We start from the raw sequence: 18,252 nt of genomic DNA on the forward strand, positions 1-18,252 counted from the left end.
AGACAAAACACGTACAAACTCTTCCAAAACAGAGCTACCTAGATCACTTAAATTACACAATTGAAAGCATGAAAGCATATGTGTATTGTTTGTGTATTTATACACAAGAATTCTTATATAGTCAAATAAAAAAAATAAAATAAAAAATGTTCATTTACCTGTTATTACCACACACCAAATATGGTCGTTGGTACTTGCTGGCTTGTGTAGCCACTAGGTAACAAAAGTTCAACACTGCCCCTAGCATCCTGGAGCACTTCTGTTGTCTTTTGTACGTGTTTTGAGTTTTTACGTGCTTCTGAGATTTTACGTGTTTTGGAGTTTGTACGTGCTTCGGGGTTTGTACGTGTTTTTACGTGTTTTGGAGTTTTTGCGTGTTTTGGAGTTTGTACATGCTTCAGGGTTTGTACGTGATTAGAAGTTTGTATGTGCTTTGTCTGTAGGGGCCACCGTAAGTATACTTTTATTTATTCACTCCACATAAAATGTAATAAATAAATCATATAATACAAAAACCAACTATTCACATTTCAACTTTTAACTATTTGAATTTTCAGCTTTTTCCTTTTACAAATTTTAAGTGACACAACACAAAACACTGCAAACCACAATACAATTAAATATAAATTATAATATGAAAACAAAAAGAAGATGCATATTCTGTCATATGGACCTGTATGAATAAACTTTCTGGATCCTTTATCATCTGCAACTGGAAATAGTTGTGGATGATTGTACCTTTCTAATGTGACGTTGTTGTCCCTGGCTCTCTTTCTCTCTCTCCCTCCCGCTCTGTATGGCGTTATTTTTGTGCCACTATCCGGTTGTTCAGTCTGACGTCACTAGCCGTGTCTGGGTCTAAACTCCGCTGCAGGTCCATATATCAAACGATCACTATGGCATTACTGAGAGTTGAAAAACTGTCTAAAGTCTTTCATCTTTAATAAAATGATCAGCGTTCTGCTCTACCAGGTGTAACAATTGAGTTTAACATCCAGGCATCCATGAAAACGGAATTTATGACATTTAACGGAGTTAGAAGTTAGCAGGGAGTTAGCTCGCTAGCTTCTATCTAAATACAATATAGCATGTCCTGACTGCGGGGTTTTGGAAACAAATTAAAACGTACAGCTCTGTTATCACTTCCAGCATAAATGAAGACAGAAAACTAAACAGCAGTGACGTTTGTAGGGTTACTGAAGTTGGGCTAGCTGGTATATAATGATGTGCTACGTGACCGCTAGCGACACAGCTATGTTAGCTTAATATAAACAAGCTAACCTTTTTTCCACTCGATAAAAGTTACCATGAGTGTTCTCGGTGGTCAGGAACAAATGTAATCGCATGGCAGGATGCTGTAAAAGGACCAAACTTCAGCCAGGAGAACAACTGAGATAATCCATCCACAATACGAGGTTAGTCATTCATATACTGCTGCATGGGCTGGGCTGTAGCTACATCCTAAGGTTTTAAAAACTGAGCTTAAATAAATGATTAGCGGTAATAAAAGACGAGGGAGGTCAACAGTGATCACTGACTGTTTTAGGAGCTTTTTGAGATCAAATAGAAGAAAATACATAACATTAAACATGTTAACAACACAAAAGCCATATTAAACGCAGACAGAAGTAGGATTCGTCGCGTCATCACTGAACAACCGGATTCTGAGCAAACCTAAAAAAAAATTGAGCTCTGTTCCTGTGCTACTGAGTGCCGCCTACTACTACTACCGCCCCTCCCCCCTCTTCCCAGCGTAAAGCACAAGGCTGGCATGCTGAGTGAAGCGAAAAAAAGTGCGAGAGAGAGAGGGTGAGAGAAAGAAAAAAAAAAACCACATTGACACGATAAATTAATATGGGTGGTGTTTTGTTTTCATCGAAGGTTTGTCTATAAAACTACAGTCGTATTGTATATACATTTGCAATAATATATTAAAACTTTGCATGATCATTCTTAATTCTGGATAAAGTGAATCAAGGTTTTTCTATTAATTTAACAACAAACAAAGATAAATACATAAAGATGAAGTGCTGATATAGATAAATAGATAAATAATAATTATTTGTCATATTTTGTTAATTTACTTTTGCTACCTGGCCATCATATATTTCTTGGTGTTTCTCTCAGGCCTCAAAAGAATGATGAAACACTTCGGAGCAAAAATACAGAAAAGTAAACCATAGCTAGAAGCCAGGATGGCAAAAACTTCCACAGCAACAGTGTATTTACCAGGAGAGCTAAGGTAAGCAGGCACAAAAGCCACCCAAACAGCACAGAAAATCAGCATACTGAAAGTGATAAGTTTGGCCTCATTGAAATTATCAGGAAGTTTCCTAGCAAAAAAGGCTAATATGAGACTGGTGCAGGCCAGCAGGCCAATGTAGCCCAAAATCAGACAAAATCCCACCACAGAAACCATGGCACACTCCAGAGTGACCTTTGAACCTTGAAAACCCAGATCTTGTCGAGGCACGGGGGGGATGAGGGATAGCCATATGGTACAGATGATAATCTATATGAAAAATAAAATGTTTTTAGACAGATGTAAAAATACAAAGACTTAAAAATTCAAAACAGAACATCTGTATGACCTGTATGCATGTAAGAAGACAGATACTTCCTCTCTGTTGGCCTGGACCAAACCATTTCATCAAGGCTTCAGCACCAGGCCGAGCTGAGCGAAATGCTGCCAGAACCACAATGGTCTTGACTTTCAGGCAGGACACACAAAGCACAAAGCTGATCCCAAAAGCTGCCTGCTGGAACCGACAAGACCAGACTGATGGACGACCAATGAACACGAGTGAGCACAGGAAGCAGAGCTTGATTGACACAAGAAGCAGGAAACTCAGCTCTGAATTGTTAGCCCTCACCTAAAATTAAGAAAGTGCAGCTTTATAAAAGTAGTGACACAGATAATATCAGCCACATGTGGAATAATTATGTTGTTTTAATATTTTGTCAATTATTTAATCTTGAAGAAAAAACTGACATGAGATGTCAAATAAAACCTAACAACAAAAAAACTGCACTTGCCAACTGCACACGATGTTTTCTTTAAAATGTACATTATAATGTTGTGAACATTTCTTTCTCACCACAGGTGTGTGACGGTAGTGAAGGAAAACCACAAAGACAACTGTTGTCACAGTGACACCGGTCACAGCTGCTGTAGTAAGAGTAATTCCCAAAGTCTCATTAAAGGCAAGAAAGTCAAGCTGGCGAGGGATGCAGGCAGTACGTTTAGCATTAGACCAGAGCTCTAGGGGACAACGCTCACAGTCAAGGGAACCTAACAGTAAAAAGAGTGGAGAAGGAAAGAAGAGGAGAAAGGAAAATCAAACAAGAACAGCAGAAGTACATGACTTTAAATCAAATGGATTTACAAGGAGGGGTTTAGATTGCAATTCCATCACCAGTTTTATTGCTTATCTCTCCTGCAGCACATGGAATACAGTCAAAGCAGCAGAGAGGTTTTCCTTTCCTGCTGACCTTTCTGGTCCCTGGGGGGCAGATCTCACTGCACACCGAAATAGGCACCTAAATAATAAGCCAACACTTATTTTTAAGCACAATATGTGTATTCCAGTTAAGAGCAAGAAATGCACAAATTTACAAATGTACAGTTTACATTATTTTCATATAAAATACCCGATTGGATCCTGTGATCCACTGAATAGCTGATTCATTAAGATGGAGATCAAACCCATCCACTTGACCAATCAAAGCAGTTTTTAGTGTCCCATCAGGCATTTTCTGCCAGTTAACAAGGTCATACTTTGCTGGAATATCGGCTCCTTGAAAGTAAAATGTTTCATCTTGTGGTGTGGTGAAGTTCACTTCTTGCAAGTGCTGCAAAAGCTGTAAAATTATAACAATCGTGAAAGTAGAGTTATTAGAGTTCAATGATAAGTGCAATACTGAAACATATGGAAATGTTGTAATTACAGCATTGTGGGTACTCATGGGTCGGACCAAAACCCTGTTCAGTGTCTAAAGAATGCAACATGGATTTTTATTACATTTTTTAGGGAAAGGATGATATTCATGATTACTTTACCTCTGTGGCCTTGATTTGTTTTGGAGAGGAGCAGGTGGAGATGTTGTTTTCAGAAGAGCTGTCTTTAATGGGGCAGAGAAGGCTGTGGAGGGCATGAGCTGCAGCATAAACAGCAAGGTAGACATTATATGTCACCCTTAGCTGGGATGCATCTGTAAAGAGATTCTGTACTTTTTTCAGAGACTCCGACCCATTGCAATGTGATAGTGAAGCTTTCTGATCAGACATAACAGGAGGATTTGAAGTTAAAATATTTGATTTATGGTTAGACTTCAGTGTGGAGATAGGAGAACTGAGCATTGAGGAGGAAGATAAATGAAGACTACACCCAAACTCCACTTCCCAGAATTCTCTTAAGAACTCATCATCTGGATGGTGAATTGGGTGTAAACGTCGGAGATAACTTTCAAATCCAGGTATAGCTGAACTTCTAGTAGCAACACCAAGAACACCGTTTGCCACTTTGCTTGTAACTGAATTTTGGACCAGATCCCCACTAGTGCTCCAAGCCTCACTGGCCAAAAACTGTCTATCAGTCACCTAATAAGCAAAAGAAAAATTATTTTAAAGTTTATTTTGTTTTTAAATATAATCTCGAACTTTTTTTCAGCATGCATTATATGCGATAGGCATTACAGCTTCTCACATTCAGTTTCACAAGTTGCAGGAACAATTCCCTCACATCTGTATACCAGGTGAAGATCAAAATCACCCTTGCAGTTGAGGCTTGAATTGTGAGGGCTGCTCGTCTGGCATCACTAATGATATTTTCCCTTTGGAGAGTCTCTACAAATGCCAGGCAGACACCTGCTCCCTGAATCTCCTCCTGAAATACCTGACATATACAGGTGAAAGAAGCCTATTACATTATCACACTGTAAATGTAGTTATATAATGCACTTATTACTGTATATTTTAGAGATATAGCTGAGTAGTCTAAATGACTGAAATAAAAGATGCAAATACCTTTACTGCCATGTAGCCATAGTTATTGTTTGCTACAACTGCTCCAACCCAAGTCCAGTTGAAGCGTATAACAACCTGGGCAACAGCACGTGCTTGGTAAATATCACTGGGGATTGTTCTGAAGAAATTTGGATACTGGAGCCTGTCACTGAGACAAGGACAGGTGGATAGATAGCTGATCTGAAAGACACATACACACACAAACACAAAAACCTGCATCTTATAAAGGTTTTGTTTCTGTTTAAAAAAATCAGTTTCTCCACTGTCATAAAAAAGCATGAATATTTCTTTGAGTAAAAGATATAAATTCAACCAAAAGATGGCTCCACTTATCTAAAAACAAACAAAAAAGCTCATATACAGTTTTTATGGTGCATTCAAAACAAAACTCACAAAAGGTATGGAGAGTGGCCCCAGCACTGTGGAGAGTATCTGGCTTGTTATGGATGAAGCACCACCAATAATCATGGGGACAGATTGACCACCTGAAAACAGAAATGATTGATTTAATTAAACAACATCTTGTAGCAGGAGTAGAAAAAGTAGAAAGCAAAATTGCTGACAGATTTTTTGTATGTTTTCTGATCAATGAATGAGTTACCCCTCCTGTGTTTAATTTCTTCTCCATGCCCACTAGAATAATCTGGAGGGTTTGTGGAGTTGCAGCTGGTGTTGTCTCCACCAACGAGTGACAGTCCTGACTGGAGAGCCCATGGTGGGCGCCCACAGCTGTCAAAAATATGATAGCCCAGCTTGATTCCTGGTAGGAGCATTGTACTATGATTAATTTCCTCCAGTGCAAACACCATAGCATATATGTACTGCAGTGGAACATATTCTAAACTGAGAGAGGGGAGATAAAATGATAAAATATAAATTAGTGAATTTTGTTTGAATAATTTTTGTAAAACTGCAAGTACAAATCAACCAGCAAGACACAGTAATTACTCCTATGTTATATCTATATATGCTCTTATTCTACAGTAATCAAAATATTCTCTGTAACTGAGTTTTACCCAGTACATGGATTGTAGTGTGGCAGCTGAGTGAAGTCATGGTCTATAGCTGGAGGCTGATAATGAAGAGGAAAAAGACCACCAATAATTACATCTCCATCTTGAAACAGACCCTGGCTACTTGGTGTACCCCAACGAGAACATGTCAACATCTGATCACACAGAAGTCCATCCCGGATTCCCAGTTCTCTTCCCACAAGCCACACAAGCAGCAAAGATTGGGATGACCTGGACCACACAATGAAGAGCCAGGAAAACCAAGACATAGATGCAGCTGTTCTACACATTTAGAAATGTACAGTACATTCAATTTGGTTTATTCGCATGAGTTCAATCAGTGTCCATAAACAGTTCCTAGAATGAAAATATCAGATTACACTAAAACCCCAAATATAACAAACTGTACAATTTAAAAATGTGTATTTTCATACACCAGCTATAACATCAGTTGGCTGCTGACATCCATCCTCCTCCTTGGAGTAGATGAACTGCAGATGAGGGCACTTTATATAGAGGCAGGGCCTTTTGGTGAGCAGGTGAACATGACGACACATATACTCCCAAATCAGTCCTCTCAAGACGTGACACGATAGTACGAGTGATCATTATGCCTTGCAGATAGAAGATGTGGAGTTAGGATGTGTATGTAGGTGTGCCTCATATAGTATTTGGTCATCTTTTAAAATTATCTCTTTATTACTTCTGTAGTGGTCATGTATTATTTTCATATTTGGACTGAAAAGCTTCCCCTGAAATACTATAGTTCCCAATTACTTTAATGGAGGTATCAAGAGATAAAATATATGAGTACAAATGCACATTTCATGCAAAATAATCAAACGCTTAAGGATGTTTAAGTCATTAAGAGTCACAACTTTATTCCATAAATATATAAGAATGTTAATTTAACTTTATGGCTTTGAAAAACTGTTCCAGCTAAAACCCTTACATTGTGAATGTAGAGGTCCAACCACCTTTAACAACCTCATTTAACTTAGTATGCTCCTTTATCATTTATTGTAATCTGTGATCAACGCAAAGTTATGTGGATATTTACCAACCTTACTGATTGCCACATATTGGTTAAATGATGACAAATCAGGGACAAGACTAGTGAATTGACAAAATATTAGCCAAGGTGAAGATCAATTTAACTTTGAATTACAAATAATGCAGATAATGGATACAAAAAGGCTGTTCATTCTGTATTTTGTTTTTTTATTTTTGTTATTTATGTATTTGTTCTTTACAAAATGGAGATATCCATAACATTGATAGCTAGAGGACTTTTGATACACTTTTTTGTACACACACTAACATTGTCATGGTCCTGGGTTATCTGACCCAGCGTTTTGTGTTTTCTATTATTGTTTATTGTGGTTTCTAGCTCGTTCGGTTCGGTTCTTCCTCAGTTTAGTGTTAGTCATCCCTGCCTGTGTGTTCCCTCTGTATAAAGTCTGTGTTTCTTTGTATGTGTGAGTTCCTGTTTTAATTTGAAGGTCAGTGTCTCGGGTTATGTGGACGCTTCATCTCTTTGCTCTTGAATGCTTTGCTTCTTATATTGATTTTTATTGATTTTTATGCTGATTTTTTCCCTTTTTTCCGTGTGAGCTTACCTGCGATAACTTCTGGACACTTGTAGATCATTAGGACTAGAGTGTTCTTAACAGAAACAGCAACATTTTATGGTTACCTTATCCTCAGCGCTCCGTGTGTCTGTGGCCTAGACACAGCTGAAGCCTGATTACAGCGTCTGGGCACCGAGCAGCCTCAATAGCCTGGAAAGGTGCTAACCGCTAGGCTAACTAGCAACAAGATGCCTTCCCTCTCCACAGATGACTACCACAGCCTCCTGCAGAAGATTGCAGTACTGGAGACAAAAATTCATCGCTTAGAAGTAAACGTGGAGGTAAATGGACTGTGTGGAAATGAAACAACCTTGCCTTTGATTCAAAACAATGGCGATGAGCAAGCTAGTACACAGCTAAGGAGCACAGATAACATGACCAAGAAAGTAGACTCTGTGCATTATTATAAATCCTCAAGTGATAATCCCCCCTTAGACTGTCTTGGTGCAAAACCAAGACATAAATCATGTCTCCTGGAAGGGGGAGGACGTATCACAGGCAGGGCACAGCGAGCTGAAATCTCTGAAACCGACTGGCCTTCACTTCCTACGAGACAGAGAAGCTCTTCTACCCCTGTATACGAGAGGAAACAGGACTGGACAACCGTGAATAGGAAGGTTAACAACAAACCTCCAAAACAACTGAATGTGAAACTGCAGAACAGATTTGCTCCACTATCAAAGGACCCTGGATCTATATCGGACAACCATCCATCTAAAAGCAGCGAAATAAGGTCTGAAAATCTGTTGAAAAGTGAAAGGCCACAGGGAAAGCTAAAGGCTAGGCCTGAAACTCTGATTGTGGGTGACTCTGCCGTAAAGGATGTACAAAGGATGTGCGGTAAGAACACTAAAGTCCTCTGCTTTCCTAACGATATGGTCAACAACCTGAAGGAGAGAATTCTTCAAATTGCAGATGAATATCCAACTGTGACAAACATTGTTCTGCATACAGGGTCAAACGATGTGTCCAAACAACAGTCGGAGGTTCTGAAACGGGACTTTACTGGATTATTAAATACTGTAAACTCTCTGAATGCAGCTGTATTCATCAGTGGACCTGTACCGCCGGTCAGAGGAGGAGACGAGAGATTCAGCAGGTTGTTTACACTGAATAAATGGCTTATATCAGCATGTGCTGACCACTCAGTGCATTTTATCGACAACTTTAATATTTTTTGGGAACGCAGGCATCTGTTCAAAGCAAATGGATTTAATTTTAACAAGTCAGGGGTGAAACTGTTCACCTCCAACTTGTTTTATTCCATACGTCATCCATCCGTGCTTGGTGCCAAGGCTGAGATAAACGAGGAGTTATCTCATAAAGAGGAACAAACAGTACTCCAAGAACAGACAAAGCCCAGCAGAAACCTTGAGGAGGAGCTCCATTTGCCCCCACCCGGGAAGAGCCTCAGAAAGGAGAGACATCCATGGCATCTGAGGAAGAGCCTCAGAAAGGAGAGACATCTAAGGCAAGAAGAGGGGTCCCTATTTGCCTCCAACTCTCTCAACAACACCAACGACCAGGACAAGGGACCACGACCTTCCCCAGTCCCCCAAACCCCTGACAGGCCATCACCCTCCTCCCCCTCCCTTTCTCCCTCCTCCCCACACCTGAAATTCACTGAGGAGATGATGGAGCGGGTCAATGCTGGGCTCAGATCTACCCCCCGTCCCAATCCCTTTTTGTCCCCCATAAACCCCCCACCAGAGCGGCCAAAGGTTCGCCATCGAGCCCCACCCTCAACAGAGCAATCGAAGTCACATTGCCCAGCCTCGCCCCCCTTAGTTCCTCTTCATGCCCTGTCTCCGCAGTCTGATGTGTGATGTGTGAAGGGTCCGGGCTGTGAGGATTATGGCAGTGATGACTTTTCCCAGGAGAAGCTGGGACCCTGTTTACTAGAAGGTTTTAAAATTTCTGTACTTTTAGGTGACAGGAGACATGTGGCCTGGTCAAAACACAGAGAGCTGCACTCTAAAAGATCTTTAAACATAGTAAACATACCTTGTGTGCCACAGACTGCTCCCAAACACGAGGGGACAAGTAATACCTCTAAAACACTTACGTTGGCTTTATTAAACATTAGATCTCTAGCTGGGAAAACATTTTTAATTAATGATTTAATCACTGAGCACAGCCTTGATTTTATGTTTTTAACTGAAACTTGGTTGGACCAAAGTAACAGTGGAGCTGTTCTCATCGAGACGACCCCTCCTAACTACAGTTTTATCAGTGAGGTCAGGGCGAGCAGGAGAGGAGGAGGGGTTGCGGTCTTATTTAATGAATCATTTCAATGTAAGCAGCTATCTCCTGGAAGTTTTCAGTCTTTTGAATATGTGGCTTTACAGCTGAAGGCCCCATCCAAAGTTGTGTTTCTTAATGTTTACAGGCCTCCCAAATACTGCACAGACTTTTTTAATGACCTCAGTGAACTGCTGTCTGTGATCTGTGTTGATTTTGACTGTGTAATTATTGTTGGGGATTTTAACATTCATGTGGACAACCCTCAGGACAAAGGGACTAAAGACCTGAGTAACACTCTGGGCAACTTTGGGCTGACTCAGCATGTAACAGAGGCCACACATAATAGAGGACACACTCTTGACCTACTGATCTCCAAAGGCCTGAGCATTTCAAAGGTTACTGTGTCTGATGTGGGCCTGTCTGATCATTACTGTGTTTTCTTTGAAAGTAAAATCTCAGCCCACACAAATATATCAACAACAGTGATCACAAAACGGTGTATAACTGAACACAGTAGTGCAATTTTTAACCAGGTCTTCCCATTAACACCTGACCTGCCCAGAGGGTCAGTCAATGAGCTCGTCAATAGCTTCAATGCTAACATGTTAAATGTAATGGACACTATTGCTCCCATTAAGGTGAAGGTTATCTCTGGAAGGAAAAAGTCTCCATGGAGAAACTCCACACTGGTGAAAAATGAAAAAAGAGAGTGTAGGAAAGCTGAGCGCAGATGGAGAAAAACAAACCTCCAGGTTCATTATGACATTTATAAAGAGAAACTTCACAATTATAATTTACAACTGAGGAATGCAAGGAGGTCCTACTTCTCTGACATCATCACTAAAAACAGCCATAATGCTCGGGTCTTATTTTCTACAGTTGACAGGCTAACAAACCCTCCTGTGTCAGTGGCAGCTGAACTTCATTCGACCATGGCCTGCAATGACTTTGCCAAATTCTTCACAGACAAAATCCAAAAGATTAGACAAGCAGTTAGTACATCAACAGCAGATCCAGGATATGTACTGTGTCCACCAAAAAACTGTTTAAACACCATGAAACAGTTTCAACCTATTAACAGCAAAGACCTGGAGGACATCTTAGGTAAACTGAACTCCTCCTCCTGCTGTTTAGATGTCCTGCCAACAAGTTTTTTCAAAAAGGTCTCAAAGACTTTAGAGTCAGACCTGTTACAGATCGTCAACTTTTCTTTATTATCAGGTGTGTTTCCAGAATCACTAAAAACTGCTGTAATCAAACCTATACTGAAAAAGGACAATCTTGACAAGACACAAATGAACAACTACAGGCCGATCTCAAATCTCCCGTTTTTAAGTAAGATCATTGAAAAAGCAGTTTCCCAACAGCTCAGTTACTTCTTAAAACAGAATAATTGCTACGATGCCTTCCAGTCAGGTTTTAGACAGAACCACAGCACTGAAACCGCTCTGACCAAAGTGTTTAATGACATATGTCTGAATACAGACAGTGGAAAAATGTCAGTCCTAGTTTTACTGGATCTCAGTGCAGCATTTGATACAGTTGACCACAACATATTACTCAAACGACTGGAGAACTGGACAGGTCTTTCAGGAACTGTACTAAACTGGTTCAAAACATACGTAGAAAACAGGAAATACTTTGTATCAATAGGTAACTTCACATCTGAGCAGACAAGTATCACATGTGGAGTTCCCCAAGGTTCCATCTTGGGACCCCTTCTGTTTAACATCTACATGCTCCCACTGGCACAGATTATAAACAACAACAAAATAAACTATCACAGCTATGCAGATGACACACAAATATATATCACAATGTCACCAGGAGACCGAGGCCCTGTACAGGCTCTTGGTAAATGCATTGAGGAAATCAATGACTGGTTGTGCCACAATTTTCTCCAGCTAAACAAAAACAAAACTGAGGTAATAGTCTTTGGCGCCAAAGAAAAACGATTACAGGTCACCAGAGAACTTCAATCTATACATCTAAAAACCACAAACCAGGCGAGAAATTTGGGTGTAGTGATGGATGCAGACCTAAACTTAGAAAAACACATTAAGACAATAACAAAGTCAGCTTACTATCACCTCAAGAATATATCAAGGATAAAAGATCTGATGTCTCAACAGGACCTGGAAAAACTAGTCCATGCATTCATCTTTAGTAGGCTTGATTACTGTAACAGCATCTTTACAGGTCTACCTAAAAAATCAGTCAGACAACTACAGCTCATTCAGAACTCTGCTGCTCGAGTCCTCACTAAGACCAAAAAAGTGGACCACATCAGTCCAGCTCTGAGGTCCTTACACTGGCTGCCTGTCCGTCAGAGGATAGACTTTAAAGTTCTGATGCTGGCCTATAAAGCTCTGAATGGTTTAGGACCAAAATACATCAATGACCTCCTGACCCAGTATGAACCATCCAGATCCCTCAGGTCATCTGGATCCGGTCTTTTATCAGTTCCCAGAGTCAGAACCAGACACGGAGAAGCTGCATTCAGCTTTTATGCTCCTTATATCTGGAACAAACTCCCAGAAAGCCTCAGATCAGCTGAAACACTCAGTTTATTTAAATCCAGGTTGAAGACTCACCTGTTCTCAGCTGCATTTGAATAAAGCACCAAATCCACACTTTAAGCTTAAATTTCAAAACTTACATTTAACTACTGATTTTATCTACTGTTCTGATTTTATCTGTTTTGATTTTATATACTGTTGTTTGTTTGTTTGTTAATTAGTTAGTTAGTTTATTTGCTTGTTTTATTCAATTTTAAATCATGCTTTTTATTTGTTCTTGTTTCTAATGTCTCTGTAAAGCACTTTGAATCACCTTGTTGTTGAATTGTGCTATACAAATAAACTTGCCTTGCCTTGCCTTGCCTTATTGTATTCTGTTTTACTTCTCTTAGTCTCCTCAGCTCCAATTTTCCCCAGCTGTGTCTCCTCCTGTTTCTCATTCCCTGATTGCAAAGTTTCAGTCTGTTAGAGAAGTGTTTCTTTCTCGATCCCTCAAGCACCACTGTGGGACTGTCTGCTGCATAGAACCAACTGGACGGCCTGTGTCTGTCAGACCCCAACACAAAGCCCCACCCCAGCTTTCAACTCTGCACTCAGGCTACATTCACACGTCCACGGGTATTTTTGATAACCGAGATTTAACGTTTGAGCTTTTAAAAAAATCCCGTCCACACTTGCAGTTTTGAAAAAATATCTTCGTCCACATGTAAACGCTAAAAACATAATGTTGGCCAATCAGAAGTCTAGAAGCCTGGGAGGTAGTGGTGAGCAGATCGATCCAAATATCGATTCTATCGATACCAAGTCGGCATCGGTATTGGATCAATACTAGCCCGGTGAGATCGATTCTTTAAGTTCCGCTGTTGTTTGCAATGCTGGGCTTTCGACAAAGATGAAACAGCCAGGTCACTGGACTCGATGCTCCTGTGTCAGCGCAGAGCTGACACAGGATGTTTGATTTGTTTGATTTGATTTATGTTGCGCTGTCACGTGATGTGACTTGACACTTTAGGGGGTTGTTAAGTTGTTTACATATTATATTTTATTATATTACATATTATATATTCACCAGCTATTTCTGTTGTTGATAATTTTATTGTAATTTTTGTATTCTAGTTTCTCAGCAGTACTTATTTGTTTTAATTTGTTTACTGGTTTGCGTCCACTTTAGTCAATTATTTATTTACTAGACAGAAATTTCATAAAACAGTATGGAGCACTGAAATCCCATCTGTACTCTGATCGTATTAATCTTTTCTGTATAACAATTTACTTTTTAACTGCATACTGCAGTGCATACTGCAAACTGCACATCTCAATAGACTAAATGTCATGGTCCTGGGTCGTTGACCCAGCGTGTTGTGTTTTGTGATTATTTCCCTCTGTTCTAGTTATTCTGTGTCCTCCCCCCTTGTGTCCGGTTCGGGTTCTAGATTTCCTGTTTTGTTCTGAAAGTCTGTGTCTGTTGTCATTGTGTTCAGCTTGTGTCCTCCAGTCATCATGTGTATTCAGATCAGCTGTTCTTCCCTCCTGTGTGCGATTACCCGATTACCTTGTGTGTGTGTGTATATATAGTGGGTGTCGGTCTGTGTTCGTTGTCGGCTCGTCTGTGTTTCTTGGTATCCTGGTCCTTGGTCTGCGTCTCTCTGCTCCGCTCTCCGTTTTGTAAGATTTCAGGTTTGCTCTTTAGTTTCTCCCAGTTTAGGTTTGTCATTACTCATGCTTCATTGCCTGTTTTTGCCACTGCCACCGTGTAAATAAACTTCACTCGTATCATCAGTTTGCTGCATTTTGGGTCCTCCTTTTCCTCCACTCCACACGGCTCACTCCGCCAGCCGTGACAGTACGAGCCGACCAAACATGGACCCAGCGGCATCCGCACCTCCCGAGGAGCTTCGGGAGGAACTAATTGACTCTGTTTCCAGGTTGGTTAACCTATGGCTCGAGCATGAGGGGGAAGAGTGTCTCCGCGCTGTAGAAGCCAGGCTACAGCAGCTCATCTCTGCTCACTCCTGGCTGCTGGACTCTCTTCACCCGCTCGCACAGGACTTCATACTCAACGAACTGCACCTTCACCCACCAGCCGCTACCGCTTCCCAACTCAGCCCGGCGGCGAAGATTTTGCCCGGCCCGCCGGAGGTTTTGCCCGGCCTGCCGGAGGTTTTGCCCGGCCCGCCGGAGGTTTTGCCCGGGAGGAAGCGACGATCGCGCCGTCGGCGCATCACCCCACAGCCGAAGACTAGGACTTTGGAACTGCCAGCTGTGGTGAGTGAAAAGGACCCTTTTTCTGTTTTGGACTGTGTGTCTGTTTATTCCGGGGCTGTGTTTTTTGAGTCGGCTGCCCTGCCGGTAGCTCAGTTAGCTGCCCAGCAGCCACTAGCTCAGTTAGCCACTCAACCGTCACCCCCATTACAGTCACAGCCAGACCTATTAGACACTTGGTTACAATCCATAGCTCAGTCAATAGCTCAGTTGACAAGAGACTCATCCGCCTTATTATCACCTATTCAGCCATCGTTGTCACCAACTCCTCCTGCACAACAAGTTAAGTCCATCCAACCCGGAAAGAACTATTTTTCACCTGTTCATGTCAAGCAGAGAGACACACCACATAATATTGTAATCAGTCCTCAAAAGCTGGCCAGCCCAGAGACTGTGACACACTCCAGGGCCTCCCCAGAGGCTGGGTCCCAGCCCCCGGCCGACTCTGGACCCCTGGAGATTAAGAAGCCAGCTGAGGACTGTATCCGGCTGTCGCTGCCCGAGCTGGGTCAATGCTCTGTGCAGCTGCAGTCTGCCTTGTGTTTGCCAGAGGCCCGTGTGCCTGCTGGTTCTGACCCGTACCTGCCAGAGGCCCGTGTGCCTGCTGGTTCTGACCCGTGCCTGCCAGAGGCCCGTGCGCCTGCTGGTTCTGACCCGTACCTGCCAGAGGCCCGTGTGCCTGCTGGTTCTGACCCGTGCCTGCCAGAGGCCCGTGCGCCTGCTGGTTCTGACCCGTGCCTGCCAGAGGCCCGTGCGCCTACTGGTTCTGACCTGTGTGTTCCAGGGGCCCCGGTGCCCACTGGTCCAGAGACTGTTTTCGCTGGGGGGCCCGAGGAGCCCGTCCAGCCTCCTGCTTCGCCTGCTGGGGGGCCCGAGGAGCCCGTCCAGCCTCCTGCCTCGTCAGCTGGGGGGCCCGAGGAGCCTGCCCAGCTTCCTGTCTCGCCAGCTGGATGGCCCGAGGAGCCCGTCCAGCCTCAAGACTCATCGGCTGGAGGTTCAGGAGAACCTAGCCAGCCTCCTGTCTCGTCAGCTGGGGGGCCCGAGGAGCCCGTCCAGCCTCAAGACTCGTCAGCTGGGGGGCCCGAGGAGCCCGTCTAGCCTCAAGACTTGTCAGCTGGAGGTTCAGGAGAACCTAGCCAGCCTCCTGCCTCGTCAGCTGGAGGGCCCGAGGAGCCCGTCCAGCTGCCAACTGCAGCCTCATCATCCTCGCCAGCTGCAGCTTCATCCACGCCACGGGCAGCAGCAGCTTCTTCCACGCCTGCAGCGCTACAGTCTCCGGCTTCCACGCCGTCGCCTGCTGCAGCCTCATCATCCTCGCCAGCTGCAGCCTCCGAGCCTTCATCCTCGCCCGGTGCAGCATCGTCATCTGCCTCGCCTGGCCCGGCTGCAGCCTCGTCATCTGCCTCGCCTGGTCCGGCCTCTGCTTCAGCCTCGTCATCTGCCTCGCCTGGTCCGGCCTCTGCTTCAGCCTCGTCTGGTCCGGCCTCTGCTTCAGCCTCGTCTGGTCCGGCCTCTGCTTCAGCCTCGTCTGGTCCGGCCTCCGCTTCAGCTTCAGCCGCGTCTGGTCCGGCCTCCGCTTCAGCTTCAGCCGTGCCTGGTCCGGCCTCTGCTTCAGCCTCATCTGGTCCGGCCTCTGCTTCAGCCGCGTCTGGTCCGGCCTCTGCTTCAGCCGCGTCTGGTCCGGCCTCTGCTTCAGCCGCGTCTGGTCCGGCCTCTGCTTCAGCCGCAGCCGCGTCTGGTCCGGCCTCTGCTTCAGCCGCAGCCGCGTCTGGTCCGGCCTCTGCTTCAGCCGCAGCCGCGCCTGGTCCGGCCTCTGCTTCAGCTTCAGCCTCGTCTGGTCCGGCCTCTGCTTCAGCCGCGCCTGGTCCGGCCTCTGCTTCAGCTTCAGCCGCGCCTGGTCCGGCCTCTGCTTCAGCTTCAGCCGCGCCTGGTCCGGCCTCTGCTTCAGCTTCAGCCTCGTCTGGTCCGGCCTCTGCTTCAGCCTCGTCTGGTCCGGCCTCTGCTTCAGCCGCATCTGGTCCGGCCTCTGCTTCAGCCTTGTCTGGTCCGGCCTCTGCTTCAGCCGCGTCTGGTCCGGCCTCTGCTTCAGCCGCGTCTGGTCTGGCCTCTGCTTCAGCCGCAGCCGCGTCTGGTCCGGCCTCTGCTTCAGCCGCAGCCGCGTCTGGTCCGGCCTCTGCTTCAGCCGCAGCCGCGCCTGGTCCGGCCTCCGCTTCAGCTTCAGCCGCGCCTGGACCGGCCTCCGCTTCAGCTTCAGCCGCGCCTGGACCGGCCTCCGCTTCAGCTTCAGCCGCGCCTGGTCCGGCCTCCGCTTCAGCTTCAGCCGCGCCTGGACCAGCCGCTGCTTCGGTCTCGTCTGGTGCTGCGACGGCCACGCCACCTTCGGGTCCCGAACTGCCGCCTCGACATCGGCGGTCATCTACCAGGCCGCTGGTGGAGCGTCATCGTCAATATGGACGACCTCCTAGACGCCGCCGCTGCCTTCCACGCGGTCGGCCTCCAGACTTGTGTCATCGTCGCCATTGCTGTCCGCACGGTCGGCCGCCTGAACGGTTTCCTCGTCGCCGCCGCTGCCGTGTGCACGGTCGGCCCCCTGAACTGCCTCCACTCCGCCACCGCTGCCTTCCGCTCAGTCGGCTTATGGATCTACGTCGCCGACGTGGCCGGCCTCAGAAGATGAACTGTCCTGGACTTCTGAGTTGTCAGCCTCCGGGCCGGCCTCCTGAACTGTGTTTTGTTCTCGTGCTCCAGCATGTGTGTTTTTGTTTTGGACAATTCTCTCGGTTCGCTGGAGCTTGTGTTGGTCCCTCCGTCCTGGGCCCCCGCCGCCCGCCCTGGGTTGGTCGTCTGTTTTTGTTTTGGGCTGTCTGGAGCCAGCCCTTGGAGGGGGGGTACTGTCATGGTCCTGGGTCGTTGACCCAGCGTTTTGTGTTTTGTGATTATTTCCCTCTGTTCTAGTTATTCTGTGTCCTCCCCACTTGTGTCCGGTTCGGGTTCTAGATTTCCTGTTTTGTTCTGAAAGTCTGTGTCTGTTGTCATTGTGTTCAGCTTGTGTCCTCCAGTCATCATGTGTATTCAGATCAGCTGTTCTTCCCTCCTGTGTGCGATTACCCGATTACCTTGTGTGTGTGTGTGTGTGTATATATAGTGGGTGTCGGTCTGTGTTCGTTGTCGGCTCGTCTGTGTTTCTTGGTATCCTGGTCCTTGGTCTGCGTCTCTCTGCTCCGCTCTCCGTTTTGTAAGATTTCAGGTTTGCTCTTTAGTTTCTCCCAGTTTAGGTTTGTCATTACTCATGCTTCATTGCCTGTTTTTGCCACTGCCACCGTGTAAATAAACTTCACTCGTATCATCAGTTTGCTGCATTTTGGGTCCTCCTTTTCCTCCACTCCACACGGCTCACTCCGCCAGCCGTGACACTAAAGGCATTTAAAATTCTTATTTTTCAACATTAATGAAACATTTGTACCACTACAAAGTAAAAACAACACAACATTGGACTTCTTTTATAATGGTGTTTTTATTTTATGAATGTGTTTGTTACCTAAGCAATTTTTGTAAAA

General features: G+C 44.7%; 1 protein-coding gene across 1 annotated transcript; it reads right to left on the minus strand.

The window, feature by feature from the left end:
- Positions 1-2,089: 2,089 nt before the first annotated feature.
- On the minus strand, positions 2,090-6,308 carry LOC147314784 (extracellular calcium-sensing receptor-like). The gene is made up of 12 exons (XM_086260268.1): positions 6,043-6,308; positions 5,628-5,869; positions 5,420-5,511; positions 5,027-5,206; positions 4,707-4,895; positions 4,354-4,600; positions 4,061-4,272; positions 3,652-3,861; positions 3,417-3,540; positions 3,099-3,292; positions 2,592-2,873; positions 2,090-2,512 (listed from the first exon to the last, which is right to left on the minus strand). Exons 1-12 carry the CDS (start codon positions 6,306-6,308, stop codon positions 2,090-2,092), a joined length of 2,661 nt encoding a protein of 886 aa, XP_086116394.1.
- Positions 6,309-18,252: the final 11,944 nt, after the last annotated feature.

The sequence above is a fragment of the Aulonocara sp. 'chitande type north' Nkhata Bay genome, linkage group LG14 (assembly GCF_057382095.1).
Source record: "Aulonocara sp. 'chitande type north' Nkhata Bay isolate Kocher_YH1m ecotype deep benthic linkage group LG14, A_spYH_male_GT1.1, whole genome shotgun sequence".
NCBI lineage: Eukaryota > Metazoa > Chordata > Actinopteri > Cichliformes > Cichlidae > Aulonocara > Aulonocara sp. 'chitande type north' Nkhata Bay.